Below are 14,161 nucleotides of genomic sequence, written 5' to 3'. Positions count from 1 at the left end.
CCAACTGGTGTGTTACATGTTCACAGCACCCTCTCAGTCTGCCCTCTGGTTCTGATGCAAATCTGGATGCTGCAGAGTGAGTCTGTAAGGGTACAGAGCCATGGCTTCCAACAAGCATGATTCAGTTTGAAGCTGCCTTGTTATGTGGTTGCTCTGAGTTCACATCACCCTTAAGGAAGCGGGGAGTTTTCCAGAAAGCAACATGCCAGAACGGCTGGGAGGAAGAGCTCAGTGAGCACCCACGTTGGTGTGTGAGCAGGAGAGACCCTTTCTTCCCCCCGGGCTGTCCCAGGGCAGGCTGTGTGTCAGGGCTTTGTTCCTGCCTCCCCTTTCCCGCTGCCGGTACCGGGCTGCAGCTGCGCGGCGGAGGTAACCAGCGCTCTCATTAAACAGTCACGTTTTCCAGAGAGCTTTGTTGTAGTTGGAGGAGGATGCATGGGAAGTACAGCTGCAGAATGATTTAACGATGGCTCAGTGATTCCTGGGGTATTGCGTTAAGCGAAGTTCATGAATAAACATTAGTAGAAAAAGAATCGTATTTGCTTTTCTCCTCTCTAGATTTGTACTTCAGAGCGCTGTCTATCACCCGAGCTTTCACACATCCCTTGGCTGGTGAAGTCATGCTGCCTGATGGATGACTTGCATTGTTTTATTTAGTCTGGGTTCAGCTCTGCAGTGTGGTGTGGCTTCCTTTGGGAGTCTGCAGCGCAAGCTCACAGATCTCACTGTTAGCACACAATTATTGAGATAGGTTTTAAATCACAGGAGTGACTTGCTGGGATTTCCAGCAATCTTTTATCAGAATGAGACTGAACAAGGGGAGCTTATTAGTTTTGATAATGTTTCAGAAAATGTCAGGAGCTCTGAGAACTGAGGCATGTTAGCCTTGATGGGTACAAAAAAAGCAATGACAAAAGCATGACTGAAGAGCTGTCATGCTTTGCAGCCTCTGTCATCCAAAGTTCTGCTGACCACCACTGCCTGGGAGCAGTGGAGTGATGCTGCTGAGATGGGTAATGCTTTCTCGTGTCCTTTTGTTCAGATATTTTTCACTAATAGTAACGTGTGCTCATTAATAATCATAAAAAAATGCCTTTCTCCATCTGTCCCACTTCATGAGAACCTGCTGTGTAAAATAATGCTGATAATGGAGAGCCCCCCTGGGCCTCGTACAGTCACTGACGTGTTCCTGTTCTGCCTGTACCTAGCTGGAGTTGTGCTTCTGATTTCACAGTGCAGTTTGTGTTGGAAAACGTGACCTGCAGTCCTGAAAGTCAGACCTCTGGGTAAGATTATCTCCACATGTATTTGGGAAAAAAAGATTTTGACTTGGCCTTGAAGAGGATATGAAGTGATTATCTGCACTTCCTGATTTGACACTAGGGATTGTGGCCAAAGTAATCGTTTTCTTATGAGAATCTGTGGAGGCCTCCTGATTTGGTGCATCAGTTGGCTTACAGCAGGTTAGTGGGGGAGCTTTGTTTGGGGACTTTCTGTCTTGTTTCCTGATTCAGTGATACTTTGCAAGCCTTTAGATGAACCCACACAAGTTAGCCACTGAGCGAACCAGTGTAGCCAGTCATAGAGCACAAGTTAAGAAAAATCGGATACGTTCTCGTCTTCACTTTCGTCGAATATGCTGAATAAAGTAAGATCTCAGCACTACAAAAAAGCCCTGCAATACAACAACTTTTCCATATTGCTTTAACATTTTTGCTTAGGAAGTTGTCTATGGTCTTTCTGGGACCTTGTGCAGAGGAAGGAGGGCAACAGGTTGGCTTGAGCCCACCACCCTGTTCCAGGCAGCCACAGCTTGAAGGAGGGCAATGCCTGCAGCAACTTCTCCCAGTGCCTGGCACCTGGTGGGCAGCTGGTCAGACTCTCAGGAAGCACTGATGTGCTTGGGGCCCTTCATTGCACAACAGTGTCTGCTGTTACTCACTTTGTGTCTGTGATTGGCAAATTTACGCGTTTGCGGGGGCAGATGTACTCCCACTGCAGGTGGGAATCTGCCCTTTTATGAGAACCTCGTGCTGGTGGTGCATTTCCTTTATTTTAAAATGTTTTATGGACACAAGTAAAGCTGAAAACGAACTGTTGGACCTTCAACACAGAAGTGAAAGAGCATCACGCAACTGCTGTTCCAAGCACTGCAGTGAGCTTCCTGTGTCACAAATAAGCACCTACACTTCCCTTTTCTCATCTTCCTTGTCACTCTGCCAGCTCAGCTGCTCTGAAAAGGTCCTGCAGCGGTTGTACAGCTGTCGTGTGGGACTGTGGTCCTGCCAAGTGGTCATGGTGGGCAAAGGAGGAGGAAGACGTATTTACAAAGAATAAAACAGCTTAGAATTCATTTTAAGTGGAAAGCTGAGTATTTTATTTGCCATGTCATTTACATGCCTTGTAAATGGCACGCTTTTTCTACAGGGCTCTATTAGCAAAGTTAAATGTGCTTCACCAGTCCCCTGTAGCAGTCACTCAGATCATGTGCAGTTTGTACTGTAAGCTGAGCGTGTTTGATAAAAGCCACCTGCATGGGCAGAGGCCTGGTTACCAGGTGCCTGTTCTGAGTAGGCTGGAGATGGTGACAGCCCCAGATACCCGGCCCCTTTGAATTGGTGCAAAATCAAGTATGTGGTGAGTTCTCCTATGAAGAAAGGTTGGGGGAACTGGATTTGTTTAGCTTAGAGAATAGAAGGCTCTGGGGAGACCTCATTGTGGCCTTCCAGTACTTGAAGGGAGCATATAAACAGGAAAGGGAATGGCTGTTTTCGAGGGTGGATCATGGAGAGGAGAAGGGGAATGGTTTTAAACTGAGACGGGAGGCTTAGGTTGGATATTAGGAGGAAGTTTTCACACACAGGGTGTGATGCACTGGAACAGGTTGCCCAAGGAGGCTGTGGATGCCCCATCCCTGGAGGCATTCAAGGCCAGGCTGGATGTGGCTCTGGGCAGCCTGGTCTGGTGCTTGGTGACCTGCACATAACAGGGGGTTGAAACTAGATGATATTTGTGGTCCTTTTCAACCCAGGCCATTTTGTGATTCTGTGATTCTCCTTGCTACTGGTTCACTTCAGGTTAGAGATGTTAGGTGTGTCTCAAGTCTCCTTAGGTTGGGCATGCTGTGTCTCTGCTGATTTCTTTGTTACCCCAACAAGAGGACAACTTTTCCCCCAGCCGTTTTTGTTGCCAAAGTCATTAGGCTGAAGCCTGTTTACTTCAGCAAGCAGGACTCCTTCGATTCCTGTCAGACTGTAGTTGTGTTAGTAAATGTGAACAGAGACTTACATAAAGCTGTTACATAAGGAATATAAATGCATTTCAGTTTGCATGCTTTTAGTTTTCCTTCGAAACGAAGGAAACACAGACCATGAAATATGTTGTCCATATTCCCTGCTGTACAGCTCTGCCTGTGTCAAGTCTGTCCTTTCAAGAACACAACGCAGGATGGTTGGAGCTGGGCTGTCCTCGTAATTCACTGCATCAACTATTTTAAGTACAACGTTATGTCAGTTGAAAGGTGAATAAGTTGCAGATCAGTCTGAAAAACATGCCTGTCTGCCACTAGCAGAAGGAGCAGCTGAAGATGATCTTGCCTTAAAACGTAATGCTCAGCTCAGGCTGATATTGTGCTCGGCCGTCGTTTAGCCTTCGAGCAGATGTCAGCAAGATTTTTGTAAGTATAAACTCAGTTGCAGATGGTGAAGGTCAGGAGGTTAGAAAGTGCCTGTGCTATGTAAAGATTTACTTTTGAGAGCGAATGTATTTGGTTGAAAATAATTATTTTTCAAATTCAGAACTCAAACAAATCAGAGGATGTTCTGGGTGCTGGCGTGCCAGCCGGATGACATCAGTGCCTTTCATTCAGGCACTCAGCAAATCTGGCAAGTAAATTCTTTCTCAGCAAGAGATCCCAGTTATTGGAATCTTAATGGCCAGCAGTGTCTTTCATTATAATCTATAATAAGTTGTGTTCCTCCATAACAACTTCAAAGCATTGTGCTGTGCCTTCTTTTCTCCCAGAATATTAACATATATCATATAGTCACTCAATCCAGCATTTCCAATACAGCAAAAGTCCTCACTGTCCCTTGGTTGCTGCTTCTGTCACAGAGCTGTAGGTACTTGGGCTAAGTGGTACCTTATTTCGTGTAGGGTAGCTGTGGGCCTGGTTTGCTTGGATTCATGGCTAGCTTTGAAAAGGCTTTCAGGTCTTTTGGTTGCACAGCAGTTTGTCTGAATGTGTTTTTTAATTTAAATTTGTTTCTTTTCGACTTTGTACGTAATCAAAACAAGATGGCATTGAAGAAGCTTAAAGAGAGAGTTTCAGTGACACTTTCTAGCCGTGTTGTGTGTCTAGTGAGGGGCTGGCAAGCAGATGGAGATAGGTGTTAGGGACAGAAATCTCTGCTGCTGCTGGGGGCCCAGGTGCTTCCTGGAGCAGAAGCAGGCTTTGTTTTTAATTGACTTCAGCTGAACTCATTCTCTGCGGATTTGTCCGGTCCTTTTGTGAGCCTGTGGGAACCTTTGCTGCCTGCTGCTCTGTGTGCTCCAGGGCTGTGCACGCAGGGATGTGGTGCTTAGGGAAGCAGCTCTTGGTCTTGAAGCAGCACTTCAGTGGTTTGATTTGATGCAGTCAGTTCTCCAATGCAAGCAGTGGTGAATAATTGCACCAGGCTGTTGCTGTCTGTTCCATTAACCGTTTATACATCTCTCTAACCTACATCACAGTTGTCTTTTTCCCAGCTCCAGCCCATTGAAATTTCCTTACCCTTTACTATCCTTGCTGCCCCTTTCCGGTGTTGTACTCCTGTTTCTACCAACCAGCCCTCAAGTCTGGAACACAGTTTTGATTTGATTACATGTAGACATGGAGTTTGAAGTCTAGACTTTCAAAGGTATCTAGAGTTTGTCAGAAAGCTAGAGCTGGTGTCACCCTAATTCAGGTATTTCTAAACACACAGGAAAGCAAGAGTCTGTGGAGTCTATGTAAGTGGTGAAGTAAGTTTATGCCTCCTAGTTGTATTCAAGCTTCTGATTTAGTTCTTATTTATTTATTTTAATGAGCACAGTGTAAGGCTTTGCTGGGTAATTTCAGTTACACTGCTGAAACTGGTGAGTGTTTAAAGCTGCACAGAGCTCATAGAAATATAGCAGAGAGTAACCTTGCACTGTCTGGAGAGTGTGAAGTGTGCCCAAACAGGTCTTTCCTAGTTTCTGTTTGTTTTTGTATGCATGACCCAAGTTAAAAATTGAGAACTGTTAATTTGCAGTCTGATGTCTCAGTAATCAAATAAACTAGATATATCTCCAGATTTAGTGGAACCAAAAACAGAAAAACACATCAAATGAAAACACAAAGAAATAAAGTGATGTCCTCTCCAGCTTTCAGAAAATGGCTTAAAAAAATCTCTCTAAGGCAAATTGATCCTTTGGTGAGAAGTGTGGAGCAGATTCTGAAGTGTGTCATGCTCCTTCACTTTGGGCTTCTTATCGGCAGGGCGTTTGACCCACGGAAAAATGGGAGGGAGGACGGTTGGTGAAGGTTAGTTGTGCTGGAGCAGATGGATTCTGTTATTTGTAACTTCTTTTTTTTCTTTCTTTTTTTTTTTTTTCTTAACAGTGTACAGAGCCCCAAAAGCTATTCAACATTGCAAATGAACTGCTCCATACAGAAGAAGCGTATGTTAAAAGACTCCATCTGTTGGATCAGGTAATTCAATTGGATGGTATATGTAATTATTACATAAAGAAAAACATGAATGTGCAGTAAGAGCGAAGGAAAAATGAAGATGATTAATGTTGATTAAGAAAAAAAGAGACAGGGCAAACTGTCACCTAGTTAGAAATCTTGTTAGGAGCTGCAGCCTTCAGAGAGTCATCTAGCACCATCCAACCCTACAACCTCTGTGGAAAGCTTTCCAGTGTTTGCTTTGGATGAGCAAAGGCTGTTTCAAGACCCCTAGAAATCCAGGGAGTGTCTTTCACTTTTGTTCAGTACAGTGTGATTTTCCTACAGAGAAACAAAATAATCAAAGGGTTGATTTTGCTTTGTGTAAATAACAGTAAGTGCTCTTCAGGGACTGATTCTTCTTTGCAGCTTACACTCCCAAATACAAGATGTCTCATCTTCTCAGTAGTTTCAATCTGTTTGACTTACAACCACCCCAAACATTTCTAATGGAGAAGTAAGCCCTTATGCATAAATCTGACCCTGTTTGACAATGGGCTTATGTTTAGTGAAACTCCTGAGAATGCTTAAGCTGGTGATCCCCAGGGACTGAGTGCCAGAAGTCAGATGTTGTGGCTCTGTTCTGAGGCAGTCAGCTTTGCAGTACTACAACCTGATGCCGCCGTGTTCAGGATTTTTTAAACTCTGTGTTGGTACTGTCTTGTCTCATGCAGGTGTTTTGCACTAAGTTGTCAGAAGCAGGTATTTCATCTGAAGTGATAACGGGCATCTTTTCAAATATTTCTTCTATCTATTGTTTCCACGGACAATTTCTTCTTCCTGAGCTCAAAACAAGAATTACACAAGAATGGTGGGTAACTGTCAGTACAATTACTTTTAAAATACATTTTCAAGAAACTTTAGTGACCCGGGCATCTGATTTTATTCCAGCATTTTTAGTTGTTTGATGCAGTAGTTCGCTTGTTGTTTAACACATTAGCATGGAGTCTCTTAAACCTCTTTTATCTCTGTTGTTCCTGAATACAGTAGACCTGAGCACTCAGCATTTCTACAGTACTTTGTGAGAATTTTATTCCAGACCAGAGTACTATTGGAGCTGTTTTACTTACTGTATTTCCACTATCCTTGTTTTGCAGTACTGTGAAATTGTAGTACTAGGAAAGAAACAAAGTGCTTATTTTGCTCCATGGATGATCTTGTTCCCAATGTAAAATACTGAAAAATATGGATATTTTCCAAAGAAGGACACATCATCATATCACAGTCTGGACTCTGCGTGCCATGTTGGAGACTTCATGAGACACATCCATTTGATATTTTAATGTAGTGATTATGTAAAATTCACTGTTATAAAATTAGCATTTTATCAGCCAAACAAAGGAAAATCTAGAAAGATAAGATAGACAGCCTTGTGCCCATGAATGAGTTTACATCTGTTACGCAGCTGTTTCTATTGTAGTTTAGTACCACAGTGTTGGACAAGATCTCACCCAATAATTTGCTGGCCTTCTGTGAAATAATGAATATTATTTGTTACACTGTACATACACTTTCTTTAAGAAAATAGTTCCTTTTTTAATGTAAGTAATAATAGTCAAATATCAAAATTTGGCAACTGTAGTAAGTTTTCACCTTTCTGCCTATCGCTCCATTTAATTGCAATGCAGATGTAGGACCCTTGACTTGGGATGATGCGCTGGCTGCAGAATGCCCTGCAGTGGAAGGTGCTAATAATGCTGATGCTGCACCTTATTTCATATTAAAGTCAACAAAGTTGACCTTTCCAGCTATCCTAAATGATGAAGTCAAGATATGAGCTCCCATCCCTCTTGCTAGAGTCCAGTCTTCTTCTCATAGGTCATCAATATCCATAAGGAATAAAAAGTGTCAGCACCTTTGCACTCGACCTGTGTCTACAGGGAGAGATGTAATAAAGGAAAGGAAAACTGGAGAGACTGGAAGTCAGGGCAGGGCATGAACTCATTCCGTGGCTAAAGGACAGTAGTGTAAACAGACTGTGAGTCAGGAGTTCAGCGAGGAAAGCTGGGGAAAAAATGGAAGGGAATCTTAAACTGGTTCTGTCAAGAGGACTGGAACATGAGAAGATTGGATACGCAGCTCTCATTGTCGTTTACGCATGTAGCTCCCGTAGAGGCCCTCTGGATGTCTCCCCATAAATGACAGCTTCAGCTTTACCTGGCTCTTCAGTGGTGCAGGCTGTGCTGCTGAGAGGGGAAGGAGGGTGAGGGGTGGCTGTGCTGCCACAGCTCCCCAGGGATACTACAGTATCTTTGTAGTATGAATCCAGCAAATCACAGCAATTGTTTTCTCCTATGTGCAATTTAACTAAAAACGCAGATCTGCAGAGGAAAGCAAACGGATTTCCTTGCCTGGAACTGTGAACTTGGGCAGAGCTGTTGGTACTAATGGAGACTTCGCAGGTCTCCAGGCTCATCTGAACTTCCTGCTGCTGCTTGGTAGTACCAAACAGAAGCAAGGGCCAGCCTGGTGTGCTGGACTGGGAGATGCCAGCCCAGATGTGTTCCTGGGTTCCATGGGTGGGTAGGAGATAACAGTAGAAGTCTGTTATTGTGTATTCTCTCTTAAAATAAAATTCATTTTCACAGATTTCTGTACTTAGCATTCTCTTTCCAATAGGAGTGTGAACCCACGGTTAGGAGACATCCTGCAGAAACTGGCTCCTTTCCTGAAGATGTATGGAGAATATGTGAAGAACTTTGACAGGGCAATGGACATGGTGAATACGTGCATGCAGAGGTCATCTCCTTTCAAAGATGTTGTTCAGAATATACAGGTATGTTGTTAACTAGCTTGATGTGGCGTTGAGATCCTCATTTATTTTATTTCCAGTGCATGGCAGTGTTTTGCTACAGGGTGGTACTATTTTAGAATTAAAAGAAATACAATTTTATTGGCAGATTTTTCTTCTCTTTTTCCTGTGCAACACAGAGTTTTCACATAGTTGGCTTTTTCTCCCCCTTGAGTATTCAAGAGGAGAAGTGGAAGTAAAAGAATGAAACTTAGCCATTTGCCTGGCAGTTTTGACTGTCTTGCAATTCTCTATTTGTTACCTATGTATGTCCTGGAATGTGAGGAGAATGGGGTGAGTTCTCTCCTTAAGGGAGAGAGTGAGATAGCTTTGCCGTACGTTGTATTTTCTGTTCATATTTACACAGCGGAATGGAGAATTATTGGTGGCTCAGTCCTTCCTGAGCACTTCTGTGCCTCTTTAGTGAGCCGCCTTGCCTTATGTGCTACCTTGTGCAGGGCACCCTTTGCTCTGATACTCAACGTATCCATCTGTAAACTCGTTTTCTCATTACTAATTCTAAGTGTTGCTTTTTAACGTGGACATTTTCCTTCTGAGGCTGATGCTTTTGACTTTGGCTCATCACTGGCGGCACCACCTGGAGGAAGCTGTCGGGGTTTCTGATGCCCTTGTTGATCTGGTGTTTCTGAGGTTCACTAAGCTGTGCGTGGTGCTAGAGGGCCACAGCTCTACCAGAGGGTGCTTAGCATGGATTTTCATGTGATCATGCTCGTGAGGAAAGCTGTGTGGGGAGGAGGAAGAGCTCTGCTTACGCTAGTGTCAGTAGGACCTGTCTGAGGCACTGGTCCAGCTGCAGGATGCAGGCCTGCAGGCATCTCTCCGCAGGTTCTGGAAGTGTGGACCATCCTTCAGGGGAGGTGAGGCCTGGCAGGGAGAGGGTTAAGCTGAGCAGGGAGCACAGCTGCTGCCCTAAATGGGAGCTTGTCGGCTGGCCAGCTGTCGGGAATCAAGTAATCCCAGCAAGCTGGGAGAGGAGAGGCCCTGTGCAGAGGGTAAGGGCTGCCGGCCTTCTCAGACAGAAGCTCCCTCTTGGAAGAGCAGAGGAAAAGCAGCAGGAACTGGGAAATCTCTTCTTCTACCAGACTCTCACTGTATGTGGCCTTTTCTTAACCTTTTTCTGTCTAAATCCAGCCTGTTCTCGCTGAGGCTCTGTGCAGCTAAGTGCATCTGTTGGCTGGAATTTGAGCCCAGGCACTGCTGGGCCCCTGGGGCTCTGGCTTCCCTGCAAGGGGCTCCGTGGCCCTCCTCACCTGCCTGCTGCCCCCAAGGACTCCGGCTGGGCTCCCAGCACTCTCTGCCTGACCTGGTCCCGTGGAAGGGGGAAGCAGAGGCACAGCTGGGCTCTGGAGGAAATTGGGCCTCTTCTAGTGCAAGCACTTAGAAGAACTTGTGCTTTCAGTGTGCGTGGGCATTTTGCTGTCTTCTGGCATGCATTTCTGAGGGATAATTTAGTTAGTAACTGTTCTCTCTACAGCATAGAGAGCTGCCCTCCCTGAAATTCTGTATCTGTACTGCGTACCATCAACACAAATAATTCCTCTTAGCTGCCTCTCTGCAAAACACATTGGCAGCTGCCCAAGACCATGTGCATCTTTTAGCAGAACTTTGGCAGGGAGTGTTAGGGCAGAGGATGCAACAGGAGATTTGATTCTGAAGCCTACTGATGGCAGTATTTCACTGTAGGTTATTTTAGCTCTGGCATCACAGCACCTTCTGCTTCTGTTGTGAGTATAGTGAGTTTGGGAGAGATTTGTCCTGAAAGGCTTAGTTAACTCATCTGGCCTATCTCTGTGCTACCTGGAGCCACAGGTACTTTTACAGGCAACCGATGTCCTTTGAGTCCTCTCTCCCTGCTACTCAAGGAACTGCTGTAGCCTCTGTTAATAGAATTACAGCAGAAGTCTACAGTGTATCAGAAAGTGGTGGTTTAGCGTATGGAAAACTTCAGCCTGATGTTCTGGTTGTACTATTTGTATATACAAATGATTTTGCAGTTGCATTTGTATTTCAGAGGAGCTGCCGTAGGCTTTTACATCTCTCCATGGCATGGAACAATTACTGCAGGGTTCTTACAGTGTACAGAATTACATACAGGATGCGGAATTGCATTTATGTGACTCCTCTTACGACCTTCAGCTTTACATTTCAGAATACCAGTAGAAGCCTGCTGTGATCCTGCAAGAATGCAATGTCTGCACCAGCTGTTAGTGGAGTACTTACACAGGCATTCGCATTTATTAATTACACTAAATGAGAGCAAATAGAAAACAAAAAATCACACAGGAGTTATGTGAATGGCTGCAACTTGTCAAGCTTACTTTAGCTGTTCTTAAAGACAAACATTCTATCTGTATGTTTTGCATCCACTTACTGTGGTGAAAACCTGATAGCTGCTAAGTTTATTAGGACTCTTCTTTTGTCAGTTTTCTAGTTAAGCCATCAAAAAAAAGAACTTTTTCAATCTGTATTTGTGTGTTTCGGATTGTTATGTGAACTCATTAAATGCGGAACGAAAGTTTATCTTCCCTCTTGAATTGTAATGCAAACTCTAAAGTTTCAGAGATCACGTAATATAAAAGTTCTCCTATTTGGGACAGTTGCTTTGTGTTTGCTGGCTTTTTGTAGAAGATTCATTTGGCACATTCATTCCAACTGACATGAGTCTGGAATTGACGTCTTCCTCTGCTTCCCTGTTGTTCAGTGTTAGGGTTCATTGTGTTGCAGGAATAGAATACAATGGAGGCTATATTAGTAAGTGGATTGGGGAATATTACAAACCAGGGACTAAGGCAGTTGTGCAAATCTGTGTATCTGTGCTTCCTGGAATCTCAGATTCTTTCCATCCCAGTTGTATTTTCTGGGAAATGTGCTGTAAAACTCAAAGAGATAATAAATTCACTTAATCTTCTATAAACAGAAATACTGTTCAGTATGCTATGTTTTTATTTTTGTTTTTTTAAAACAAATTTATATCTTGAAATTTCCAGAAGGGTAGCTGATGTTTTTCTACCAGACAGTCATCTCTTTATCTCCAGGCTTTGCTTCAAGAATGAGGCAAGTCAGCATTGTGTCTTGGACTGTGATATTTATGTGGAAAACTATACATACCTGAAACAAGTGCTTTTTTCTGAGAAAAGAATACTGAATTAACGTGGAGGGGCTGCTTACGCTGAAACAAGACATGGCATTAGTGAGCTGACTTACAAATAATGGTCTGGAGAAGGCTGTGTGTGCATGTGGTTAAGATGCTGATGCAGGATTCAGGAATGAGATAGTATCATTAAGAGAAACTTTCTGTCTACTTAAACACCAGTCAGTTATTTTTCAACTGTGTTTCTCATTTCTCCTCCCACTCCTTATAGAAATATCACTTCATAGAGATTCTATGAGAATAAGCAATGCGAAACTCAGTGCTGTTTCAAACAGAGCAGTTCAGTGCCTTATTGGGTAATATTTAGTGTAATCAGTCCTAAAGCTAACCTCTTCCTTGGTCAAGTGAAATGAGAGAACTCGGGGTAACTGCTTCCAAGATGGTGTGTGAGCAGCGTATCTGCTGCTCTAACAGTTAGTTGTATACAGCAAGCAGTGTGTCTCTGTGGAGGTTCTGGTTTTATTTCATCCTTGAGGGCAGTGGGGGGAGGGAATACCATGTGTGGGAAGGACTTTTCTGAGTGGGTGAGAAAACACACAAAATGTAAAACATAAAATGTTGTGTATCTGCAGAAAATGTCAGAAATAGGAGACAAAGACCTGTCAGCTCTGATAGCTTGGAAAGTTTTTTTTGTGCTCCTCTAACTATGCGGGTCATTTTTCATTGCTGTTTTACACCAAAGATGACCAAAGCCTTCTGCCTTCTGCAGTTGTTTTCTCTCCATTACAGAAGCAGGAGGTGTGTGGTAACCTGACGCTGCAGCACCACATGCTTGAACCTGTGCAGAGGATTCCTCGTTATGAGCTTCTCCTGAAGGACTATCTAAAGAAACTTCCAGAAGAATCTCCAGACAGGAAAGATGCTGAAAGTACGTGTAAACTCCTGTCTGTCTAATGAACGCCATAAAATCCTGGAGAGTGTTCTTTTCTTCACACGTTCAGATACTTCAAGCTAGGGCTGTGGTAGCAATGGAGAGTTGAATTTATCAAATTATTGTCCAAATTAATACAAAGGGATTTTGGAATTCTTCTAGAGAAGAAGTGTGCTGATATGTCAGCTCAGGCACTGAATGGAGATTTAGCAAGTAAACAGTGACAAAGTGTTGAAGCTTGTAATGGTAGAACATCTGGAATTATTATTTAATCAGGTGTATACCCAAAGACAAATGCAGGAGGATATCCTTGTAATAGGTGGAAGAGGAAAATATGAATGGTTTTATAAGCATGTATTCTTCCTAGGACTGCAAGTTAGACTGTTAACAAAGAGAAACGAGGGATGTATTTCGGTTGGTTTCTAGGAGTTCTTGTTTCTTTCAGGAGAAGTCTAAAGGTAAAGTTCATGTTACCGTTAAGCACACAACTCTGCTTTAGGAAAACACACTTAAAGCATGCTTGTAAGGACTTGAAGAACTAGGCTGTAGGTAGTTTTTTTGTCACATGTGTGGTTTTAGGAGAGAAATAGCAAATGATTAGATAGATATCCATGTACCAGTTGAACATGCAAAAGTTATTATGTGTGCAACTGCTTATAAGCCTTCCCTTTAGTTTAGGGAGGGCAGAGTATAATAGTCCTTGCTTTTGCAACAGCAGTACTCAAGGAAAAACACTAATCAGGGAGAAGAAAAAAACAGCTATGCTACACCTTCTTCTGATTGCATCTGGTAATAGCATGCTTTCTTTATTACAGAATCACTGGAGCTCATATCTACAGCAGCAAACCATTCGAATGCTGCCATCAGAAAGATGGTGAGTAGAAATTGTGTAATAGAATTGTGATTTGATGGAAATGCTAGCTTGAACTGATCGTTCTCCATTGCCAGAGGCTCTGCAAAGCAACTCTGGAGAGGATTTTGAAATATGGTGTTATGGGGCCTCAAACATCAGTTGGATATCTGAGTTCTCTTTATCATGAATTTTCCTGTTACGGTTACCGTGATTTTTTTTCAGCCCAGATTTTACTTTCCCTATTCTTAAGGGGACAATGCATTGAAGAAGAAGGTCTTAGTAAAATCTTTACTTGCTTTTCACTGAAAATGTTTAAAGTATCTCAAATCAGTCTACTCATAAAGTGTCCTTGCAGATTTTTATGCTGTTTTTAATTTCTTACATCCTTTCTGGCATGGAGGTTGTTTGAGTTGAATTTTGGCTTGTTTTAAATGCACAGAGAAGAGATTAGAGTGTGTCAGTAGTAGCCTTGGTAAGCTATGCTTCAGGCTGGGCAACTTAAGATAATGGAGATTTTGAAGCCAATCATACAACACAAACTCTGCACTTTTTTTCTTACTTTTTTGAGGCCTTTTATGCTGAATATTTGTGTATGTTTTGCATACAGAGCTGCTGCAGTGCTGCCAACATATTCAGTGACTTGATAGTTAGAGATATTACCTCGTTTTTCAGACCGAAGTGCCTCAGGGCCTTCTATATCTTACAGATCTAAAGCACCCCTTATGACGCTTAACACTCTGTGA

At 43.1% G+C, this 14,161-nt stretch overlaps 1 protein-coding gene across 4 annotated transcripts in view; it reads left to right on the top strand.

Annotated features, from left to right (window-relative positions):
- FGD3 (FYVE, RhoGEF and PH domain containing 3) overlaps positions 1-14,161 on the top strand; it is a 100,386-nt gene that overhangs the window by 62,875 nt on the left and 23,350 nt on the right. For all 4 annotated transcript variants that reach the window (XR_007379238.1, XM_048957160.1, XM_048957161.1 and 1 more), the window contains 5 exons: positions 5,624-5,713; positions 6,406-6,542; positions 8,351-8,507; positions 12,424-12,562; positions 13,381-13,439. Coding sequence is in view for 3 of the 4 variants with exons in the window: in XM_048957160.1 (XP_048813117.1) it covers positions 5,624-5,713; positions 6,406-6,542; positions 8,351-8,507; positions 12,424-12,562; positions 13,381-13,439 (582 nt within the window). In the remaining variant the exon portion in view is untranslated. The remainder of the gene's footprint in view (positions 1-5,623; positions 5,714-6,405; positions 6,543-8,350; positions 8,508-12,423; positions 12,563-13,380; positions 13,440-14,161) is intronic.

Source organism: Lagopus muta, chromosome 11 (genome assembly GCF_023343835.1).
Source record: "Lagopus muta isolate bLagMut1 chromosome 11, bLagMut1 primary, whole genome shotgun sequence".
Lineage (NCBI taxonomy): Eukaryota > Metazoa > Chordata > Aves > Galliformes > Phasianidae > Lagopus > Lagopus muta.
The sequence above is the reverse complement of the archived record's forward strand: the minus strand, read 5'-3'. Positions and strand labels throughout refer to the sequence as shown.